Consider the following 22,872-nt stretch of genomic DNA (forward strand, 5'->3'; position numbering starts at 1 on the left):
GTAATGGCCACCTTGCCATTTAGGTACGCAGCACTTGTAAGGCATCTTCTTCCAGGAGCAAGCACTGTGGTATTGTACACAAAACCTCCTGTTAGTCTTTTCTTCTTTAAATATTATTTTTGGGAATTCAATAATTGTTCCACCTCCTGGGAAACTCACCTATAGAGCCACTTAAAATGCACCAGCACTTAAATGTATTATCCTAAATTTCACGTTAGAATTTGACCATTTCCAGCGTGACCTCCTGTTGATCAGTGACTCGGAAGGATCGTTTCTCCCTGTAGTCTCAGCACGGTCAGCCTGAACATACGAAACATAGAATTTGGGATTTAAATGTTCCAGTGGTTATAAATGGCAGTTTGTACACGGTGTTCTCGAGTGGACACGCATCTGCAGTTGTATATTTAGTACATGGTTTTAACACAGCCATTGTGGGAAGTGGTCATTTGGAGGAACTATGATTAAAAAGAGTTTTTTATTACACGGAGACTTATAAATGGGGTAGAAAGAAGAAATGGGGATGAGTCCCAAATTTATAATTGTGGTGTTTGCCGTTGAGATGTTTTGTTGGGGAAATATTCATTTATCATTTACTTTCCTTTTCTGTGCTTTTAGCATTTGCTTTTCTCATTTACCATGTTTTTAAAACTTGTTGTTTGTTAGCAAAAAACAGAATATACTATATTTTCTAAGATTACTGTTTGATTTTCAATGCCATAGATAAAATAGGTGCAGGGGTTTGAGAGAGAGAGAGAGAGAGAGAGAGAGTCAGAGAGAGAGAGAGAGACACACACAGAGATGTCCTCCATTCACCTCTGTCTTACCAATCTTATTTTGCAGGTAGGTGAAGTTTCTTACATGTTTATAATCTACCACGTTAGTGTCATAACAGATTTTTGGCGCAACCGAGTTTCATTATTTCCACACAACGTATAATGCTGTATGAAACCTCAGCCCTCTGTTGCCATTTACCATGAAACATTCAACCGTGACCCGGTGATGGTTCTGTGTTCTTTGGCCTTCCTTGCCTCAGCGGTGCCAGATGCACGATCATATATTTACTCTTAACGTTAAATCAGTACCTCTCCTTCACAATCCATATCAACTACTAAGGCTAGAGGGCTGCAATTTGGTATGTTTGATGATTGGAGGGTGGATGATCAACATACTACTTTGCAGCCCTCTAGCCTCAGTAGTTTTTACATGCTTTTATTTAACTTCAGTTCTGTGTCTGTCTGTCTGTCTGTCATATAATTGTGAAGGTTGGTCTCTGTATAAAAAACTGAAGAAGTCTGATGCAAATAAGAAAGTCCTTTTGTTATAAGAGAAGATTCCATACCGACATTTGTGTGACGCTTCAAAAGAATGTTATACAGAGCCAGGATTTTTTATTGCAACGGTACAAATAGAGTAAGTTGTCCCGCAGCTGGGTAGTGCCGTCGGTGCACCTCGTGCGTTGCACTGTAGGATTGAATTGAGGTTCTTTGCAGCATTCCTTCGGCCCCTAACTGCAACCCCTTTCTTTCCTTTCACTGTACCTCCACTCATATTCTCTCTCTTCCATCTTATTTTCCACCCTCTTCCAACAATCATTTCATAGTGCAACTGCGAGGTTTTCCTCCTGTTACACCTTTGTAACCTTCCACTCTCAATTTTCCTTTCAGCTCTGAATGGCCTCATAGGTCCCAGCTCTTGGTCTTCGGCCTGAATTGAATACTCTATCCTATTCTATTCAATTCAAAGCCCAAAATACCAGTAGGTCCGGAAGTTCAATCTGCAATTTCTCAAACGCTGTTGTGAACGCCAAAGGACCAAGGACATAAAGACGTAAGAAGGAAACTGATTTCGGAAGAACTGAGAGATGATCTCAAGTTCTGGTTTGAAAGTATCGTACAAGATTAGGCGAGACAAAATGTGCCTCTGGAACAGGATGAGCAAGGAAGGAGAATGACCTGCGAAGAGTTTGAGAGAATGAGCTTCTGAAGATGGATGAGAAGGGAACGAAAATGGTTTGAGGAGGTAAAATCTCCCTCACTTGAAAGGCGAGGATGAGAATCTTTCCAGATCTCTTTTGTACTTGAGATTTTAGCGTCACAGAATTAATAGGTTCATTCGGCCATGGAAAGTAAAGGGGAAAAGATAAAACAAAATTGCTTCGCTTTTAATAGTATAAAGTTTTGAGGATTCCTTGTCAGTGAAAAAGAAACAAAACTTAAAGGCAAATTTACACAATGAAAGAAGGAAACAATTTTTCCAGTAACATTGAGGTTAAAGCCACAAGTCATAACAGTCTAGACTTCTGCTGCTTGTGTAGACATCTGCGTTTCTTCCGTTCTCCCTTGCCAGACCACAGTTCTCATCCTTCCGGTTGATCCTATGGAAAGAAAAGGTACAAAAATTATATGAGTGAAAGGAATTAAACACCACACACACACACGCGCGTGCGCTTCTTATATATATATATATATATATATATATATATATATATATATATATATATATATATATATATATATATATATATATATATATATATATATATATATATATATATATATATATATATATATATATATATATATATATATATATTATAATATGGGAGAGAAGTTGATTATCTTGAATGCCTCTAGTAATTCTATGTTCTTCCTATTACCCCCTATGGTTCTGACTGATTTGTTAAATTGGGCAGCAATATGGCCTCCCAAAAATACATAAAGATGGGATGCCGTTACGCCCTATAATATCTAGCAAGGTCTCTTTCATGTGTAAATTATCAAAATGGCTTGCAGACCTATTATCACCCTTCCTAGGAACCTTCTCACCCTCCCACATCAAACATTCAGAGGATTTTATAAAAAATTTCAGTTGAAACACCCCTCAAATAATATCAAATTGCTCAGCCTAGACGTCGAGTCATTATTTACCAGTCCCAATTATCGACGTGTTGGCTTTTCTAAAGATAAGTTACAGCCATGTGAAGACCGTTTTCCTCTTGGCATAGATAAAACTCTAAAACTAATCAATCTCTGTGTAACTAACAACGTGAATTTTTACAAACAAAAATTTGGCTGTAGCATGGACGGTCCTCTATCCCCTCCAGCTAACCTGTACAAGGAATATTTCGAAACGGAAATTTTGTCGCCTATGAAACCCCGCAATATGATCTGGCTTAGATACGTAGATGATATTTTTACTTTGTGGGACAATAGCTGGGAGATGTCAGTAAATTTTTAATAGACCAAATTCGCTGGTTCCGACCATAGAATTCAAAACAGGGTGGAAAAGGACGGAAAATTGCCATTCTTAGATGTACTGATCATAAGAGAATGGAACATATAGCTTTCACAGTATATAGAAACTCACCTTCGTGTTTCTTACATTCATTTCCTTAGCTACCACGTCGTCTCCGTAAAGATCATGGTATACGGTGCAACCTATTCCTCAGTGGACTTAGAATATGTTCAAATGGATACCTAGATAAACAATTCGACGCAATCCGCCAACACCTAATGCAACTGCTCTATCCACCACACTTTATCGAGAAGGCTGTTAACAAAGCGAATGAAATATAGTACAGAGCTCCAAGTCACAACAGGAAACAGATTTTAACGACAAAATAAAAATTCCGTTTGATGAAAACATCCAAAAGCTACAGAACATCTCAGGTCTAATAACCCTTTTATTTTCCATTATCCCTAATCCATCGGGAGCTCGCTCATTAACGTACGCTTAAATAAAAAAGAGGAAGAAGCAGGAGTTTACAAGATTCCGTGCAGCAATTGTAATGAGATTTACGTTGGGGAGACGGTAGGGCCACCTCACAAAGAATAATAGAGTGCAAAAGATCAGTGTGATATTCTTCAGAGAGTTTGGGGATTTTCCTACATATTAGGGATAAAGCCCATACCATAAACTGAAGTGGGGCAGAGCTGGTCTTCAAAAGTAGTTGTCCGTACAAAAGGAAGAAGCTGGAATCTGCTATGATCAGTCAAACCAACAATATGAACCTGTCAGGGGGACATTGGAAATCGGATGACATTGACAGGTTAATCCTTGGGCCTCTTCTTAAGAAGGTGTTTTAGAAAATACGACCACTAGACGCATCGCCAGACGGGAGCTAACGGCCAAAAATCACAAGGAAAACCTTCCTGGGTCAATGGCCACCTGCATGCCAACGAGACTTACTGCCACACCTACATGTGTTCTGTATATATACCCTTGTAACTATCATCTGTCCATATTTTACCAGTGAACAGGGGCACAGAAGGAAGTGCTCGAAATATGTGGTCGAAACGTTCATACAGTGTTTTATGGGCCTTTTTATCTTCATATATATATATATATATATATATATATATATATATATATATATATATATATATATATATATATATATATATATATATATATATATATATATATATATATATATATATATATATATATATATATATATATATATATATATATATATATATATATATATATATATATATATATATATATATATATATATATATATATATATATATTATAAGTCATCTTCAGAAGCTGCGTTACCAGCTATCATATTCCTTCCAGAAACGGTATCTTCATCCTCTGAATAATAATAATGATAATAATAATAATAACAATAATAATAATAATAATATAATAATAATAATTTCCTATAGGTGCTTCAGACTTGCCGAATAAACCATCACTTTCTCTGGACCCTATTTTTTCAGCTAAATCATCAAGCTCAGCCACCCGTTTTCATTGTACAAACTCTGCCAAGCACAAATTCCTACTTTCCCAGAAGAATTCTTTTTTCCTTGCACTCTTGTTCATTCCAATACTGGCAACTTCTTTACTTCTGCAGAAACAGTCACTCTTTGTCACTGGCATTTTCATACGAAGGACGAAACATGAATCAAATTTGAAGTTTGAGAGAAAACTTTCTTCAATCAACAGACAGCATTAAATCATTGCTTTGAAGGGATAATATACGCAGGTGCACACACATGTATAGAAAACAACTCTTCTTGTAATGTACCTAGCTTGCATTGCTCCTTAAAATATGTGATATATGCCAAATTAACTTCCTTGTATAAAGAACCTATTTCCATATTTGTTAGTTAACTCAGCATCGATGAGGACTTACCAGGCCTTATAGTGATTCATTTGACTCTCATACCATCTGATTTTTAAGAAATCTGTTGCTAGTTCAGTTAAATCAAGGGAGTAAATCTTTCACTAACATCCCTTTTTATCTAGTCTTGAGACCAGTTTAAGCAAGAGATCTCTCTGTTGTTTGAATGTCCTCATTGTACATTTCATCTCTCTTAAGGAAAAGGGGGTTTTCCTATTTGTTTCTGAGTTACAAGTAAAAATAATTTTAACTTTAAGAAGTAAACGAAAAAATTGAGAGAACATATTTTCTTGTATCTTCAGATGGTAAATTTTAATACAATTGTGGTATTACTACATATAAGAATTTGGTATTATACATTTTTATTATCTTCTCGCCAAAGACATTAAAGGTGACATACCTTCCATTGAAGTGCATCAGCGTCCTCTTAGGACCCAGCCCCTCCCATAGGAGCACCACCTGGTGGGGGTCCTCCACCACCACTGCCTCCTGGGCGTCCTGCACTACCAGTGCCTCCAGCACCGCCTTGGCGTCCTTGGCCAAAAGCACCACCTCCTGCACCTCCAGGACCTCCTTGGCTTCCACCAAATCCTCCTGGTCCGCCACCTGGGAACTGGCCACCTCCTGGGAACTGACCACCTCCTGGGAACTGACCACTTCCTGGGAACTGACCACCTCCTTGGGACTGACCACCTCCTGGGAACTGACCACCTCCTGGGAACTGTCCACCTCCTTGGGACTGACCACCTGGGAATTGACCACCTCCTGGGAATTGACCACCTCCTGGGAACTGACCACCTCCTGGGAATTGACCACCTCCTGGGAATTGACCACCTCCTGGGAACTGACCTCCTGGGAATCCACTACCTCCTGGGAACTGACCATTTCCTGGGAATCCACCGCCTCCTGTTGAGCCTTGTTGACGACGAACTCTCAATTTCATCGTTTCTCCCTGTAGTGTGAGGCCATTGAGTATTGAATGATAACAATCATGTAAATTTGATGACCAAAATCTGTTCCAGTGGATTATAAATCTTGATAACAGTTTAGAAGGCACAAGAGAAATCCAAAGTTCTGTGAGCTTAATTTTCACTAAAATTTAAAGTTGTATATTTAGTATGTTACGGTTGTACAGAGCAAGGGATCAGGTAATCCACTCAGCTGGCAATTGGCATAGGATTATTGAAGGTCAGTTCATGATTGTATAGACACTAAACCACAATAAATGGAAAGAAGAAGAAGAAGAAGAAGAAGAAGAAGAAGAGGAAGAACTGTTCTGCAACCAAATAATCTTTCTTGCTTTCTTCTGTATGGCAACGTTGCAAAAGTAAAGCATCAACCAGAATGTAAAACTGAGCCTGGGCTCTATTCTCTCTGCTACTCCTGTCTTCATTGCTTAGTTGCACTGACAAAAGCTGGGTTAGCCCAAAGGAAATGTACAAAAACTAAGCAATTTCTGCTATCAGTGGGTGGCTTCAGAGCAAAAAACAAGAAATTGCCCCGCTCACTTTCTTACTTTAAATGCTTGATCGTGGGTGCAATCCCTGTACAGAAAACTTACACTACATTAGTCAGTTCATACACCTACATGGAAGTCTCATCAACAATAGCAAGTCAGATCCCAACACACACACACACACACACACTGCGCCTCCATTCACCTCTGTCTTGCATACACTCTTATTGTCCCCAGAGATTAAGGCCCTTTCTTTCCAATGTTTCTCCGATACCACCTATCCAGTGCTTTGTAGATCTTCTCTCCTCCAATTTCCTATTATCCCTCATTATTTCCACATGACTGAACCACCACAAAAACAAATGCATGCTTTCCTCTGTTGCCATTTTACCATATCTGTATACTTTCATATTTCCCACCCATCAAATTCGTCTTGTGTTCTGTATACAACACAGAAAGTCTTTACCTTCCTTGCCTCATGCTCCTTCTTTAATGCCGCCATTAACCTTTATATTTACTCTCAAATACTTATATGAATCAGTACCTCTCCTTCACAATCCATATTAACATTCAATGCTCCATTTTCTTGGCTCCCATTCTTCCACATCATTGTTTATGCCTCGAAGAAATTTCTTAATTCATGCGCTCTGTACGACCAAATGGAAAAGAATCTTTTCAGTGTCCAGAAAGGAGATGTTGATTCATACAAGTGTTTGAGAGTAAATATCGAGGATAAGGCGACACTGAAGAAGAGGCTATTCACAGGATTTACAAGGCAAGGAAGGTAGCAGGGTGTGCAAAAGATCAGCCAGAGAGTTTAACTGTAGTATCATAGAACACAAGAAGAAGAATCTGAAGGGTGAGAAATATGGAAGCAAATCGACATGGTAAAATGGTAACATGAATGAAAGAGTGAATGAGTTTTCTGGAGTGGTTCGGTCATGTTGAGAAAATGGGGGATGGTAGGAAGTTTAAGATGATGGAGGAAAGCCTGCAATCCCAGATGGAAAATCAGATTGCTACAAGCCCAAGGGCTCCAACAGGGAAAGCAGTCCACTGAGAGAAAAGAGAAGAGACAGAAATAATACATAGCTATATGGGAGATGGTAAAGAAAAAATAAAACATGAACTATGAAATGCGACCGACGCAAGCCTACCCCCAAAAAAAAAAAAAAAAAAAAAATTGGACAATGTTTGAACAACCATAATTCTGACAACTTAACTACATGACTAGGAAGATCATCCCATATTTTGGTCATAGCTGGGACAAGACTTGCAGAAATCTGTGCCGTACTGAACATTACAAAATAAAAGGCGAAACTACTAAAATTGACTGATGGATGCAAGGTATGGTCTGGGAAGAACTAAATGCAAAGCACTGGAAATGTTCAATTATGACATACGCTATCACAATAAATTCATCAAAACAAGAGTATTTCAAGGAAGCATTTTTAATTGTGAGAAAGGATTACTCGGAAAGGATACTTGAAAAAAGAAATATCTGACTTGAGCTCAACCTGCAAAGTGCTCCGAGTTCCAACAACAGTGTCTACTGCCTTTCAAGAGACTTACCGTTGCCTCAGGGGCAATGAGGCCGACGAGGAGCCCGAAGACCACCAGAACCTTCATGGTTCTCCCGATGGAGACTTCTGAGGAAGCCATTGCTGCAAGTTGGCACATCCAGGCCTCTTTATATACGGCGAAGGTAGTTCTGCTCCACAAATCAAGGACAAATCAGTCATCGATTTTTTTTTTAATTCCTTTCAGGGGCGCGAGATTTATGTGTTTGGAAAGAAATTTAGTGGAACGATCAGTAACGTTTAGCTTCACTGGCCTCTGCCACGTCAGGATGACAACAGAGGTTCTTCAGTCGAACGGAGAAGAAGTCGATATATTTCTTAGCCATCTGGTTAACTGACGACCATATAGGACGGATATTAGATGGGCGTTAGTTTTACTCGCATCGTTGTGCACTTGACGAATATTCCTGTGTGTTAGTGATGTATCTCAACAAGAATTTGGAAATTCTATTTGTGAATAGCCAAAGGGGCCGTTCAATAATTACGTAACACTTTTTTGTTGGTAATTTTTGCCCTTCCCTCCAGACCCCCTAGAAAATTATGTAACATCAGCTAGTAACCCAACCCCCATTTGAATTAGTATGTTACCCTTTATTAATGCAATAATATATTAAGGTCTAGCCTAATACCTGGAAATGATTGACATTAGGTTTTCTGAATACTTTTACGTTATGATATTAAAGAATCACAGATAAATTTGAAATGAAAACGTTCTATTATGCCATGTTTATAGAGGAATCATTTGTTATATTTTTCTAAGTCATATTCATGCATAAAGTAGAGAATGTCGGAGCTCAGAAAAGGGATGGGTTTGTGATAATATTCTATGTCATGTAATGCATATAGTAGAAAATGTTTGAAGTACAAACAAGGGTTGAGTTTGTGATATTTTTCAAACATATAATTATGCAAAAAAAAAAAAAAATTAAGTACCATATTCTCAATATTACTAAAATATAATAAAAGTCTGTTGCAGAAACTTTACTCTCTCTCTCTCCTTTGTCCTTCTACATTCACATCTTTTCAAAAGACACAAAGGAAAAAATCTGAAAATGTTATGTAATTTATAGCAGCACCCCTCCCCAATGCCACACTCATAATACTTCACCATACGCCCCCCTACCCCGTAAGGCGTTACGTAATTTTTGAACGGCCCCAAATATGTATATACTGTTTCTTTGTGGCACTCATGTGTGACTACTGTTTCAGTAATAAAATATGTAAATATTCTCTCTGAATAATCGTATATGGCTGAGTACTGCTTCTGAATAATCATACTTGCAAATACTGTTTCTCAGTATTCATATATGCAAAATTGATGTGTCCGATTAATGATTCATATGAATGCTGTTTTATGAATGGACATACATTTGCGAATGCTACTTCTAGTAAGCCCTTTCTTGCGTTTAGACAGGATGAGAGAATAACCTGTGTTCAGGAATGCATTTAATTCCTTTGTGTTTAAATTTCTCTCCGTAATTAATTTCATGAGGACTCTTCAAACTTTAGGTTAACAGTTTGGTATTACACTATTTCTATGTCGTACTCAGTGAAATTATAGTCTTATTATTATTTTTTTTTGATTAATCAATTTATTTATTTATTTATTTATTTTTAGGTCTGTCACAGTCATCCTATTCAACTGGGTGGTTTATAGTGTGGGGTTTCGGGTTGCATCCTGCCTCCTTAGGAGTCCATCACTTTTCTCACTGTGTGCGCTGTTTCTAGTAGCACACTCTTCTGCATGAGTCCTGACACTACTTCTGCGTCTAGTTTTTCCAGATTCCTTTTCAGGGATCTTGGGATCGTGCCTAGTGTTCCTATGATTATGGATACAGTTTCCACTGGCATATTCCATATCCTTCTTATTTCGATTTTCAGGTCTTGATACTTATCAGTTTCTTCTCTTTCTTTCTCATCTACTCTGGTGTCCCATGGTATTGCGACATCAAAGAGTGATACTTTGTTCTTGATTTTGTCAATCAACGTCACGTCTGGTCTATTGGCACGTATCACCCTATCTGTTCTGATACCACAGTCCCAGAGGATCTTTGCCTGGTCGTTTTCTATCACTCTGGAGTTCGTACCACTTATTACTGCAAGCTAGCTGGTGTTTCTTGCACAGGCTCCAGTGGAGGGCTTTTGCTACTGAATCATACCTCTTTTACTATTATTATTATTATTATTATTATTATTATTATTATTATTATTATTATTATTATTATTATTATTATTATTATTATTATTATTATTCAGAAGATGAACCCTATTCACATGGAACTAGCCCACCAAAGGTGCTTGACTTGGAATTTAAGCTTCCAAAGAATATGGTGTCCATTCGAAAGAAGTAACAGAAAGTAATAGGAAACACAGAAAGGAGATCAGTTATTAGAAAAAACAAATAAATAAATAAAAATTGTAAGTAAATTTCAAAATACAAGGGACATTGTATTAGGGCAGAACTTCTGAAGTTCCAGTTGCACAACAAACCTCTTGGTTTGCTCATATTATTCTGCTGACAGCATTGAACGATCCACAGTTGGATACACATATGTCTATTTGTAATTGTAACAACAGGAGCTCTCGCATGTCTTTCAATATTCCTCTTCTTTAAATCATAAAAAACAAAAATACCTCATAGTATTCCGTTTGTGACAAACGCCTTCAGTACTAATGTCTTTTGAATCAGCGCGTGCTATCCATTCAAAGCACTGTAGCCACATCCTCGCCCACATATCCACATCAGCCCCTTAATTTCAAAGTAAAGCTGATTGCTCCCAGAGAAAAATCACTTATGTTGATGGATTCTTCCTTGATTTCAACATTGTCGTATTGCAAACAAGTTGCAAAACATTGCAGCTTTGCGAGCATTCATTATTAGAATTCCAATAAACGTCATTCCCTCCTGTTAGAAGGAAAGACCAATTCAAAGGCATGCATTCAAATTCTAATGAGGAACCAGGATATCCCGCTAAAGCTTTTCATACGTCTTAATTTCTCTAAATTGCTTTTGCATACTCATATTCCTCTTCTTTGATTTGTTTATTCATCTGTTTGGTTTTAATCTATATTCCACTATTCTTTGCTTATTTCCCTCTGTTTTGCTGTAAATGGACATCATATCCTTTGCAAACTTGCTTAGCAGGTGACTGGATTTTTGGTCTGACCCACAAAAATGACTGGTCGTGTTGAATGTCGGTAATAATAATAATAATAATAATAATAATAATAATAATAATAATAATAATAATATTGGAGACTGCTCCTTACTTTGGGAGGATGTCTCAGTGGAACCATGGTTAACTGGAGTGGACGCGCATCTGCACAGACATGCGTGTAACACAGCCATTGTGGGAAGTGGTCATTTAGAGGAACTATGACTAAGAGATTTTTTATTACACGGAGACTTATCGGGGTAGAAAATGAAATGGGGATGAGTCCCATTATAATTGTGGTGTTTGCCGAGATGTTTTGTTGGGGAGATATTCATTTATCATTTAGTTTCCTTTTCTGTGCTTTTAACATTTTCTTATTTACCATGTTTTTAAAACTTGTTGTTTGTTAACTTTGTTATGCAGTGAATAAGTATGAGATTCACGGATCGGGATTATGAAAGAGAGAGAGAGAGAGAGAGAGAGAGAGAGGATGTTGATAGTTTAAAATGATGAGTCATGGGACCAAGTAAATTGAAGACTAACCATAACAAACCTCCAAGATGTGGGAAAGGAAGGAGGAGTTAGAGGATAGGTTATGAAGCGAAAAGGTCAGCAAAATTGACCTGATTTGTCCTTGCAAAAGTGGGAGTTAAGATTGAACCATTAAGAGTAAAGTAGACGTCCTCAAGGAGGCGGAGTTTTATTCAACATAGGTCCAGAGTTCATTCTGATCAATTTTTAGCCAGAGTTACTTGAAAACCAAATTGGGTAGGATTGTGTCACTCGCTCCTCTCTTAACATCAAGAAATTTCTAAGTCCAGTGTGGCTGGCCGTGTGAAATAGTTTTGTGTAATAAAACTTATGAAAAACCGTGCCCGGTGAATACTTACCCCCTCCTGAAATTTAGAAAATATTAATAGACAATTTCAACCTAACTTACCGAGTCCCCTGCGTTACTATCAAGTGAAAGTCTACAGACACGGTCATTCATATGTGGTGCAACGCAATACAAAGAAAAACTGCATCGCATAACAAAATTTGGTGGCAGTTTCGGAGGATTTCGCCCAGCGCACATTTGAAAAACATTAAAGTTCACGGCCCTAGAGAAATTTACAGAGAGTGAGCAGTGACGGCGCTGAAACTAACTCTCAATTTAACAGCGCAAATAATCTCAAGACGGTCTTCAGCACTAGAAACACCAATACAACATCAACACTGTAGCAGAAGGAAACGAAGCAGAACGAAATATTCCAAGAAGCAGTGAATCTTTTTGCGTCGATCGGAATGAAAAATTGACAGCGGTAAATCTCTGCCTAGTTTGAAAACTTCCGAACATTCGCATAAGATCAACCAGAAATTCAGTTTAATAATTATATATGAACATAATAAGAACAATAGTAATAATCACGGCATAGAACAGCGGTGATTTTTATAAGAAAACGAAATTTACGAAAAGAATCAGCAACTCGCCCTATACTACGCCGATCGCAGAAGCGGAGAAGACGAAAACAAACAGTGTTGGCGGACGTATGAAAGTCGCTAATATCTACGTCAGTTCAGTGAACTTTTCTATCGTCTACGGACTTAAATACACGAAATTCCCAAAATTTTTGGTCGCTAAAAGGGAGACTTAGCGAAAAGTAGCGGTAGCAGAGCAGTGACGACGACGGCGACGAATGAGAGCGGATGACGGCGACGAAAGAGAGTGAAGAATTCGGAACGGTGATAAAGTTTAGAAGTCAACGCGTTGATAACCGCCTCTCGAAAGAGGAAGTGACGCCTTCAATCAACAATTTGAAGGGATTCCAAAATTTTTTCTTCGCCAAATTCAGCAAGTACGGACTGGAAGTCGGCCGAGCTGTGCCGAATTATCGCTGGATGCTAACGACAAATTGCGCTCAAGTGCAATCAGCGCGATCTTCAAGTGCAAGGCGACACGAAGCTAATTGAATATTAAACATTCATTCCTAGTATCGGGGAATTATCAAGAGAAAATTTTTTTTTCTCTGTTAATTAAATTTTTTTGTGTGAGTGAAATTTTATATAATTATTTTTTTCCTGCAGTGCGCAAATAATTTTTTTAAACATAAATAATTTAAGTAAATTATTTTTTTTGAATAATGTTCTGAATAATATTTCCTTATTGTTGTACGAAGGAAATAATTTTTTCTTTCATGTTTAGTAATTTTTTTTTACGAAATAGAAATTTTCGTTCACCTGGTGATAGAGACAATTCTGTTTAAATTATTCTATCATAATAATTTTTTTTGTTAAACACTTGGCGCAGCATTTTGCAGTGGAACCCAAACAATTGTGTACATAAATACTAATATCAGACTTTTTCAGATTGTGAGAGAGTCCTATGAAGGAATGAGTTAGGAAAAATTTGAATTTTTTTTGTATAGAGGGATACAGTCAACTCAGCAAACATGCAATTGAAGTAAGTACCTGATTCTCAAATTTATTTTTTTTTTCAATTTTTCATTCTTGGAATCATTGAATATTTTATGAATTAATATGAATAACACTTTGGACGAAGTTATCGCCTGACTGCAACAGACTAGAAGCGAAGACCAGACTCCATATAACCTAAGACCTGTACCTGAACGACTTTCTAGACCAATTGATCCTAGTAATACTAGACCCAGACGTTCTCGTAGTCAAGGTCCCCACTTAGTTTACCGAGTGCGCCTAACCCTTCAGTTGTAACCACTAACCCAATAACTTCCATTGTACCTAGAAATCCCAACATGGCGCAAGCCGCCGTAATAACCCAAGCCACTAGATTTTGTGGAACGGTAGACCCAAGTATTGTAGATAAAAGTAGATTAGAAGAATATGGTGTAAATCGATGGATAGCAGACACAGAAAGCAGAATTTCAGCTGCTGGTATCACAGATGAGAAAAGAAAATAGATGAAGCACTCTTGTATGTTAGTATGGAACATGGTGATGCACATACAGTTCTTCATTCAGTACTTTTTAGAATATTACTCTGTTTAACGAATTCAAGAAACAGTGCTTACAATTTTGGCAACCAGAAGCACAGAAAGATCCATGGTATAACATAGGAACTTTCCATCATCAGAAATATGAGGGTAATCACTTAGTTTTAGCCACTAGAGTAGAAGAAGCTATAGATAGAGTGACGACAGATATGAAAGCTGTAGGAATTGTTGTTGGAAGGAAGGATGAATTTGATGATGATGAAACAGATTTAGCTAGTATATCCAAGGTACTTAGATATATGTCATTAGGACCAATCTACGATGCTTTGGGTAAGGAAGAAAGAGTAGCCTTAAAGAAGTACTGTGATAGGAAGCCAAATGATGGAATTGTACAAACCTTTGATGTACATAGAAAGGAAAGTAAAACAGAATTCATCAAGTAGTAGTGCAGATTTTACGGGGAACCGTAGCTAGTGGAAACGCAAGAAATAATAGCAATCAGTCCAATAGAAACCAATCAGGGCAAGCTAGGTCTAGGTATCAGGGAAATAGAAATTCGTTTGATAGAAATGGTGGGAACAACAATAGAGATTTAATCAATCAAATAGAAACAAAAAGGTAGGTCGCCAAATAGAGGTAACAATGGGAATACCACTGGAACTAATGGAAATAACAGTGGAAATAACAGGACTCCTGGACAGGGGAGCTAGTCAAGGCCAAAATTCAGGGAATAATAGGCCACAGTTCAATAGGCAGAGACAAAGTTGTGGAAATTGTGGTTATAACAACCATACAACACAGAATTGTAGAAGAAACAAATGGTGTTCGAATTGCAATAAGACAGGACATTTGATCCAAAACTGTTGGTACAACAAACAGGGAAATTCTCAGGGGTCTCAAAATAACCAAAGTACTCAGCCTAATAATCAAAATACCTCCCCAGTAACCCAAATCAAGGGGATTCTCAGTGACAATCACAGAGAGTGCAGCAGAAAGGTCCATCCTTACAGAAAGAAATAGTGACAGTGAATAAGGATGTGTCCCCAACAGACATTACTCGAAGTAATGAAATAGTGTTTTCTGTAAAGAATTTTAATACGTGTCAGGAAGAGTTGCCTATCATACAAGTACACTTAGAAGGTGTACTGAGTTCCATATTGTTGGATACAGGCAGTACTGTAAGTATCATAGATAAAGGCACTTTAATAAAACATATAGGTTGTGAGCTTTCCCAAATGAGAGAATCCTATAGGACCATAAAGGGGATCGCTGGAAAGCAAATAAGGGCTATAGGCAATGTCAATTTAGAGATAGAAATTCTAAATAAGAAATACAGGGAAGAGTTTGTGGTGTTGGAAGAGAAATATTTTCCAGCTCAAGCTCTATTTTCCTTCCAGGCTATGAAAAGATGTGGAATTACACTAGATTGTAGCAATGGAAGAGTAACTATCAAGGAAATTGATAGAGGAAATGTTTGCTCTCTTGAAGAAGAGGAACAGTTTCAGATAAACTTGATCACTTTACCTGAGACAGCCTCATCTGAAGAAGTAGACATCCAACAGATAGAAATAGAATTTAATGCTAACCCGGGTAGGACAGTGAGTAGAAATTCAATGATAGAAGAAATAGAAGAAGATAGACAAACTACTTTTAAAAGCCTAGAAGCCACTCAGGAGGAATTCTCAGATAGCAGGTATGAACCTGATAACTCAAGTGCACGACAAGTAGATACCTCCGAAGAACTTAGTTCTTTTTCCCAACCTGACGATCCTGACACGCTAATAGATTGTAGTCACTTAATAATAAGAGAAGATACTGAAGAGAAGTATCTCAATGAGGTGTTGCTGTTAGGCAACCTGAAAATGACAGAGATAGGTTCTGTGATACTACAAGATGAAAATTCAGATGATACTGATGTCTGTTACACTGCCGATGCACAGAATGCAGAAGAGATCTGCTTAGTTAGTACTGCCGATGATAATCTTGTAAAACTCAAATTAAACAATAGCGTTATACTGCATCCACAAGGTCTGACAAAGGTTTGTCTTAGAATTGTAACAGATAAAAACCTAGGTGATACAGATGTGTTATTAGTTAATGAAGACTTACCAGACTTTGTGAAAATGGACAATTCCCTAGTAAGACTTAATGGTGGAAATTGCACGACTTATGTGTATAATTATTCTGACAAGAGACTAGAATTGCATGCCGGCATAGAATTCTGTAAGGAATTGTGATTACTAACCCTTTACTAACCTAAGTGAAAAGCATTTGTTTCTGTAGCTGACACAAGAGTTAAATTAGAAGGGGAAGTAAATAATACAGATTTTCCTCCTTGTAGGGACAGGTTACTACAGATATTAGAGAAATATAGAGGAGTGTTGTAGCAGTAACAGGAGATAAGTTAGGAAGGACAGATGTCCTGCAGCACAAAATAGTCATAGAAGATGGTGCTAGACCTTTTATATACCTAACTACAAACTTCCAATAAGTCAAAGACCCATTGTAGATGAGATGGTTGAAGAGATGAAGGAAGATGGAGTTGTAATACCTTCTAAGTCACCTTATAATTCACCTTTACTGCTAGTTCCAAAGAAAGACGGTACATGGAGGATGGTAATTGATTACCGTAAATTGAATTCCACACCATCCCTGATCGAATGCCAATGCCAGTCATTAATGACATGTTAGCTCAATTAGGAGGTGCCAAGGTTTTTCTAGCCTCGATCTACTGAGTGGATATTGGCAAGTTCCTCTCGATGAAGAATCCAAGCATCTCACGGCATTCAGTACTCACAAAGAACATTTGCAATTTGAGGTAATGCCGTTTGGTCTTACTTCAGCTCCTTTAACGTTTGTACGTTTAATGCTGCAAATCTTGGGAGATGTTGAAGACGTATCGGTTTATCTTGATGATGTAATAATTGCTAGTAAGGATGCAGAGAGTCATTTCAAGACAATAGAATTAGTATTAGATAGGCTCAGAAAGGCCGGTTTAAAGGTAAAATTAAGAAATGTCAGTTTCTGAAGAAATCTCTAGAATATCTAGGACATGTTATCAGTGAACATGGTTTGAAAATGCAAGAAGGAAAGATTAAGGCTATTGTAGACTATCCAGCCCCAAGAAATTTGAAGGCACTAAGAAGATTCCTAGGTATGGTAGGGTATTATCGACCTTTCATAAAGGGATTTGCTACCATAGCAAAACCATTAACTGAGTTAACTAGGAAAGATGCTAGCTATGAGTGGAAAGATGAACAGGAAGCAGCGTTCAAAACACTAAAGGATATGTTGATAACAGATCCTATCCTAGTTTATCCAGACTTCGAGAAGGAATTCTACTTAGCCTGTGATGCTTCAAGTACAGGACTAGGTGCCGTCTTGATGCAAAAGGATAAAACAAGGATGAGGACTGTATACTATGCCAGTAGAGTTTTGAATGCAGCTGAAAGAAATTACAGTACAACAGAAAGGGAATGTTTGGCATTAGTCTGGGGATTACAGAAATTTAGACACATTTTGCTAGGACATAAAATTAATGTTCTTACAGATCATAAACCCATTTGTGATCTTTTCAAGAAAAGGGCTTTACCAATAATATGAAGTTCAATAGATGGTTCGTTAGCGTATTAGAATTTGCCCCAGAATTTAGATACATACCTGGTAGATATAATACATTAGCTGACGCCTTATCTAGATCACAAGAAGAGAACGAGAAACAAATTACCACTCATAATTTCGCCTTCAGTTGTCAAATCACAGACTTAGATTTAGACAAAGTTCGTCAAGAACAACAAAAAGGATTCTAGAATAAAGGAAGTAATTGGTAACCTCTTGCAAGGTGAGAAAAATTCAGAGTTTCAATTGATAGATGGGTTATTGTACAAGACTTCAGACGAACCAAATGCTTGTTCACGTTTGTACATTCCTAATACACTAATACAAGACGTTTTAGAACTAACCCATTCATACAAGTTATCAGGACATCCTGGAATTAAGAAAACATGTAGAACAATCACTAGAAACTATTTTTGGCCTCGATGTAGTGAAGATGCTACTCGATTTGTTCAGAATTGTACCCTATGTAATATACATAAGGGGAATGTCAACGTCAAGGCTCCTCTGGAAATGTATCCTTCAGAATTAAATCCTTTTCAAGTAGTCACAATGGATTTCTTAGGTCCATTCCCGAACACCATCAGAGGAAATAAACAGATTTTAGTTTTCATTGACTATTTGACCAGATACGTAGAAATTGTTCCAACTAGAAACAGAGAAGCATCAACGGTGGCAGAAGCCTTTAAGTCTAGAATTATAACCAGACATTCATGTCCTCAAGTTTTGCTCTCAGACAATGCTGCTGAATTTACTAGTGACATTCTAACAAAATTGTGTGACTTTTATGAAATACAGAAATGTCAAATAACAGCATATAAGCCAAGCTCAAATGGAGCAGTAGAAAGAACAAATCGCAAGATAAAGGATGTTCTGAAAACATTGGTAACCCCTAGCACTGAAGACTGGGACTTGACTCTCGAAGACATACAATTTACTCTAAACAACACAGTAAATGAATCAATAGGAGAAACTCCTCATTTCCTATTGTATGGCTACCAAAAGAGAATGCCAAATTCACTTTTGGATGATGCCGCACCACCCAGACGTACGTACAACTACGAGGACTATATTGCTTGGAAGACAAGACGTACGTATGAGACCGTTAAAGTCACCAGGGCTAGATTAAAGGAGTTACATAAAAATCTAGTAAGTATTACAATAACAGATCCACCATACCCTCGTTAAAGGTAGGACAACAAGTTTATGTACTCAATCATGTTCTTGAAGGACCTAATATTAAAGTATCACCAAAATTTCGAGGTCCATATAGAGTTTTAGAAGTTTTGAAGTTGAATAAATTCAAGTTAATGCATGAAATTACCTTGAAAGAATCCATTGTACATTGGAACCACATTAAAGTAGTTCATTCAGAACCTTGGTCGTCTACCCAGTTGAAAGATTTGTCCAATAAAGATAAGATAGATAATAAAATAGAATCTTCAATGACCCCAAGGTATAATTTGAGAAGAAGGTAATGGCAAGTGCAATGGTAAACAAATGTAGTTGATAAGATTTTTACTGCTTGATAACATTATTTCAGCAAATGGATTGTATGGTGGTTGGCAGTGAGTCAAATTGTGAACTCACTCGTACAACTAAGGAAGGGAGCCATCATCAAGGAACATGGCAAGGTAAAGATGATACAGGACCTAGCCATTGTTAAGATCCAGACGGACTCCATTATCGATCAGAGAGAGCAGTTAGTCCAGCTGAGCAATCAGATACAGGCAGGATTACAAAGTGTCCAAGATAGAAATTTGTACGACATGCTCTCCAAGTTGCAGAGGGACATCGATAGTGTTATGCCAAGGAAAGTAGTAAAGCGATCACTCATACCCTTTATAGGCGTCGCTTTACACAATCTCTTTGGAGTGGCGACCGATGGTAATGTTGAAAGGCTAAAGGAAAGAGTGGCACAACTTGAAAATTGGGCTTCTGAGCAGGGTACTGTCTATAATAAAGTAATAGGAAATGTCAATCAAAATCAGAAAATGATCACAGTGCTGAAAGAATTTGTGAATAGTGCCCTCCATAATGTTTCATCAGAAATTGCTAGAATCCATCAAACAGAAATGATGGAGCAACTGCTCATAGAAACAAGTAATTTCCTTCTGGAATACAAGGAATTACTCAATGCAATCATGATGGCAGGTAAAACCTGCTGTCGCCCTTTTCTGATAACCCCTAGTGAAATTGAAGCCATTATTCAGAAATGTGTTGTGAACAATCACTTGAAGCCACTAGTAGAAAATATAGTAGACTATTATGGCCTGATAACAGTGAAAGTGATAGCCAATCAAATCATACTAGTGATCCCTTTCAACAATCCAGACGTCAACTCATTGATGTCAGTCTATCCATTCCCAATGGTAGTAGATAATAAGTCCATTGTACTAGAAGGAACAGTTCGACACTTTGCCTTGCAGCATGATTCTTTCCTAGTGACCGAAATTCCCGAACATAAATTCAGGGAATGTGTCATGCTTAATGATGGTGTATATGTTTGTAACATTGTGAATTTCTATGAACCATTGAGTGCTCTTCATTGCTTAGATGATCTTGTAAACAACAAGAATGGTAAGAACCATTGTAAATATATACCGTTTACAGAAACTTTCAAGGCTCAAATCATTGATGATGAAATTTTTGTGTTCTCAGCAAACAGATTGAATGCTAAGATTGACTGTAAGTCAAACAAAACAGAAGTAGTTTTCATTAACGTACACTCATTTTCATCTGCTTGTGAACTGGTCATTTTACATAATTTGTATTACAAACCAACAGTTTTCACGACGTACAGTTTGAATTTCAGTAAAAGTGTACATCAGTTTGCAGTTATTAACGAATTTCAACTTTCAGAACTGGAATTGGAGACATTCACAAAGCTAGAAGAGGTTCATACTTTCTTTCATACATATAAGACCGAGATTTCTCCTGTTATGTCATTCATAAATGTCATTCTTTTGGTACTGTTTGCTTTCATTTCTTTTATGATTGTCAGGAAATTGATACTGAATAAGTTTACCATAATCAAGGACATGATGGACAGAATCCTTCCTAGAGAGTGATAGCGTTTACCATTGACTTGCACTTGAACATTTGATGATTGATTTTTTTTATTTTACAATTTATGATTGATAACCAGAGTAATAGGCATTTGATATATTTACTTTGCCATAATTTTTCTGCATTTAGTTTGAGTATTTGATATGTAATTCATGCTTATGTTGTTTGTGTTAGCACTATGATGCATTATAATATTTCTTGCATTTATTGCTTGTTAATAGAAATTATTGAAATTGAAGTAATTGACTATAGCTTACTACTTTTTTCAGATTTTACATTACATTATTCAAGTTGAGTTGGTTATCTACTTGCATTGTAGTCAATGCAGGTAGGTGACCGAGTGATGTTATGCAGTGAATAAGTATGAGATTCACGGATCGGGATTATGAAAGAGAGAGAGAGAGAGAGAGAGAGAGAGGATGTTGATAGTTTAAAATGATGAGTCATGGGACCAAGTAAATTGAAGACTAACCATAACAAACCTCCAAGATGTGGGAAAGGAAGGAGGAGTTAGAGGATAGGTTATGAAGCGAAAAGGTCAGCAAAATTGACCTGATTTGTCCTTGCAAAAAGTGGGAGTTAAGATTGAACCATTAAGAGTAAAGTAGACGTCCTCAAGGAGGCGGAGTTTTATTCAACATAGGTCCAGAGTTCATTCTGATCAATTTTTAGCCAGAGTTACTTGAAAACCAAATTGGGTAGGATTGTGTCACTCGCTCCTCTCTTAACATCAAGAAATTTCTAAGTCCAGTGTGGCTGGCCGTGTGAAATAGTTTTGTGTAATAAAACTTATGAAAAACCGTGCCCGGTGAATACTTACCCCTCCTGAAATTTAGAAAATATTAATAGACAATTTCAACCTAACTTACCGAGTCCCCTGCGTTACTATCAAGTGAAAGTCTACAGACACGGTCATTCATATGTGGTGCAACGCAATACAAAGAAATACTGCATCGCATAACAGCTTTACAGAATATACAATTTTTTTTTGGTAAGATTAGGTTTGATTTTCATATCATAGATAAAATAGGTGCAGGGGTTTCAGAGAGAGAAAAGGCGCTAGGAGAGAGAGAGAGGAGAGAGAGAGAGAGAGAGAGAGAGAGAGAGAGAGAGAGAGAATGTCCTGCTTGGGTCAAGTTTACCAATCTTTTGCAGGTAGGTGAAGTATGAACAGTATAACCTCGTTAGAGTCATAACAGATTTTTGGCTCAATCGAGTTTTCTGTACAGCGTATAATGCTGTATGAAACTCTCAGCCGTGGCCCATGAAACGTTCAGCCGTGACCCGGTGGTGGCCTGTGTTTTTGGCACCTATAGCGGTGCCAGATGCACGATCATGGCTAACTTTAACCTGAAATAATATTTTAAAACTACTGAGGCCAGAGGGCTGCAATTTGGTATGTTTGATGATTGGAGGGTGGATGATCAACATACCAATTTGCAGCCCTCTAGCCTCAGTAGTTTTTACATGGTTTTATTTAACTTGACTTCTGCATCTGTCTGTCTGTTTGGGTCAAATCTTGTAACTCAATTTTTGACCTGTTCCTTTCGTCCGATGTACTTGAAATTTCGCATGGTTACTCAATCCCGGTGACAATACTACCTTCCATGATCAGTAGGTCAGCAGTGACCTCTAGTGACCCTACAGTGACCTCTCCCAGTATCTCAGGATCTGTAAGAAACTTCGGATTTTTCACAACTTCTTTGACTCGGTTGAAAGGTTAATAACTACTAATTTTTATCCCTTAGGATAAGTTAATAACTCTGCAGATTTTTCAAACCTCCTTTGGCTCGACAGGATATCAGTTTCGTTAGCTACAGTCATAAATCGGTTACAATATCTCTTAAAACTAAAATTTATAAATAAAAAAAAAATATAAGAACATTTTTTTAAACACACTTTTATTAAATGCACTA

The 22,872-nt window shown here is 37.5% G+C and overlaps 3 protein-coding genes across 3 annotated transcripts in view; 2 read left to right on the forward strand and 1 right to left on the reverse strand.

The window, feature by feature from the left end:
* The window catches only part of LOC136853211 (zinc finger protein OZF-like), a 270,715-nt gene that overhangs the window by 147,834 nt on the left and 100,009 nt on the right, over window positions 1–22,872 (forward strand). The gene's annotated exons all lie outside the window — the stretch shown is intronic.
* On the reverse strand, window positions 2,150–8,242 carry LOC136853208 (uncharacterized). The gene is made up of 3 exons (XM_067128581.1): window positions 8,163–8,242; window positions 5,535–6,086; window positions 2,150–2,374 (listed from the first exon to the last, which is right to left on the reverse strand). Exons 1-2 carry the CDS (start codon window positions 8,217–8,219, stop codon window positions 5,562–5,564), a joined length of 582 nt encoding a protein of 193 aa, XP_066984682.1. The 5' UTR covers window positions 8,220–8,242; the 3' UTR covers window positions 2,150–2,374; window positions 5,535–5,561.
* Window positions 13,447–21,080, forward strand: LOC136853210 (uncharacterized). Its single transcript, XM_067128583.1, has 2 exons — window positions 13,447–13,765; window positions 19,431–21,080. Exons 1-2 carry the CDS (start codon window positions 13,755–13,757, stop codon window positions 20,956–20,958), a joined length of 1,539 nt encoding a protein of 512 aa, XP_066984684.1. The 5' UTR covers window positions 13,447–13,754; the 3' UTR covers window positions 20,959–21,080.

The sequence above is a fragment of the Macrobrachium rosenbergii genome, chromosome 26 (genome assembly GCF_040412425.1).
Source record: "Macrobrachium rosenbergii isolate ZJJX-2024 chromosome 26, ASM4041242v1, whole genome shotgun sequence".
NCBI classification, from domain to species: domain Eukaryota; kingdom Metazoa; phylum Arthropoda; class Malacostraca; order Decapoda; family Palaemonidae; genus Macrobrachium; species Macrobrachium rosenbergii.

Excerpts from the sequence above, each read along its gene's own strand:
- LOC136853208 (XM_067128581.1), bottom strand. The coding sequence starts at position 8,219 with ATGAAGGTTCTGGTGGTCTTCGGGCTCCTCGTCGGCCTCATTGCCCCT. Across the intron at positions 6,087-8,162 it reads TCATTGCCCCTGAGGCAACG|GGAGAAACGATGAAATTGAG; the intron begins GTAAGTCTCTTG and ends CTCACACTACAG.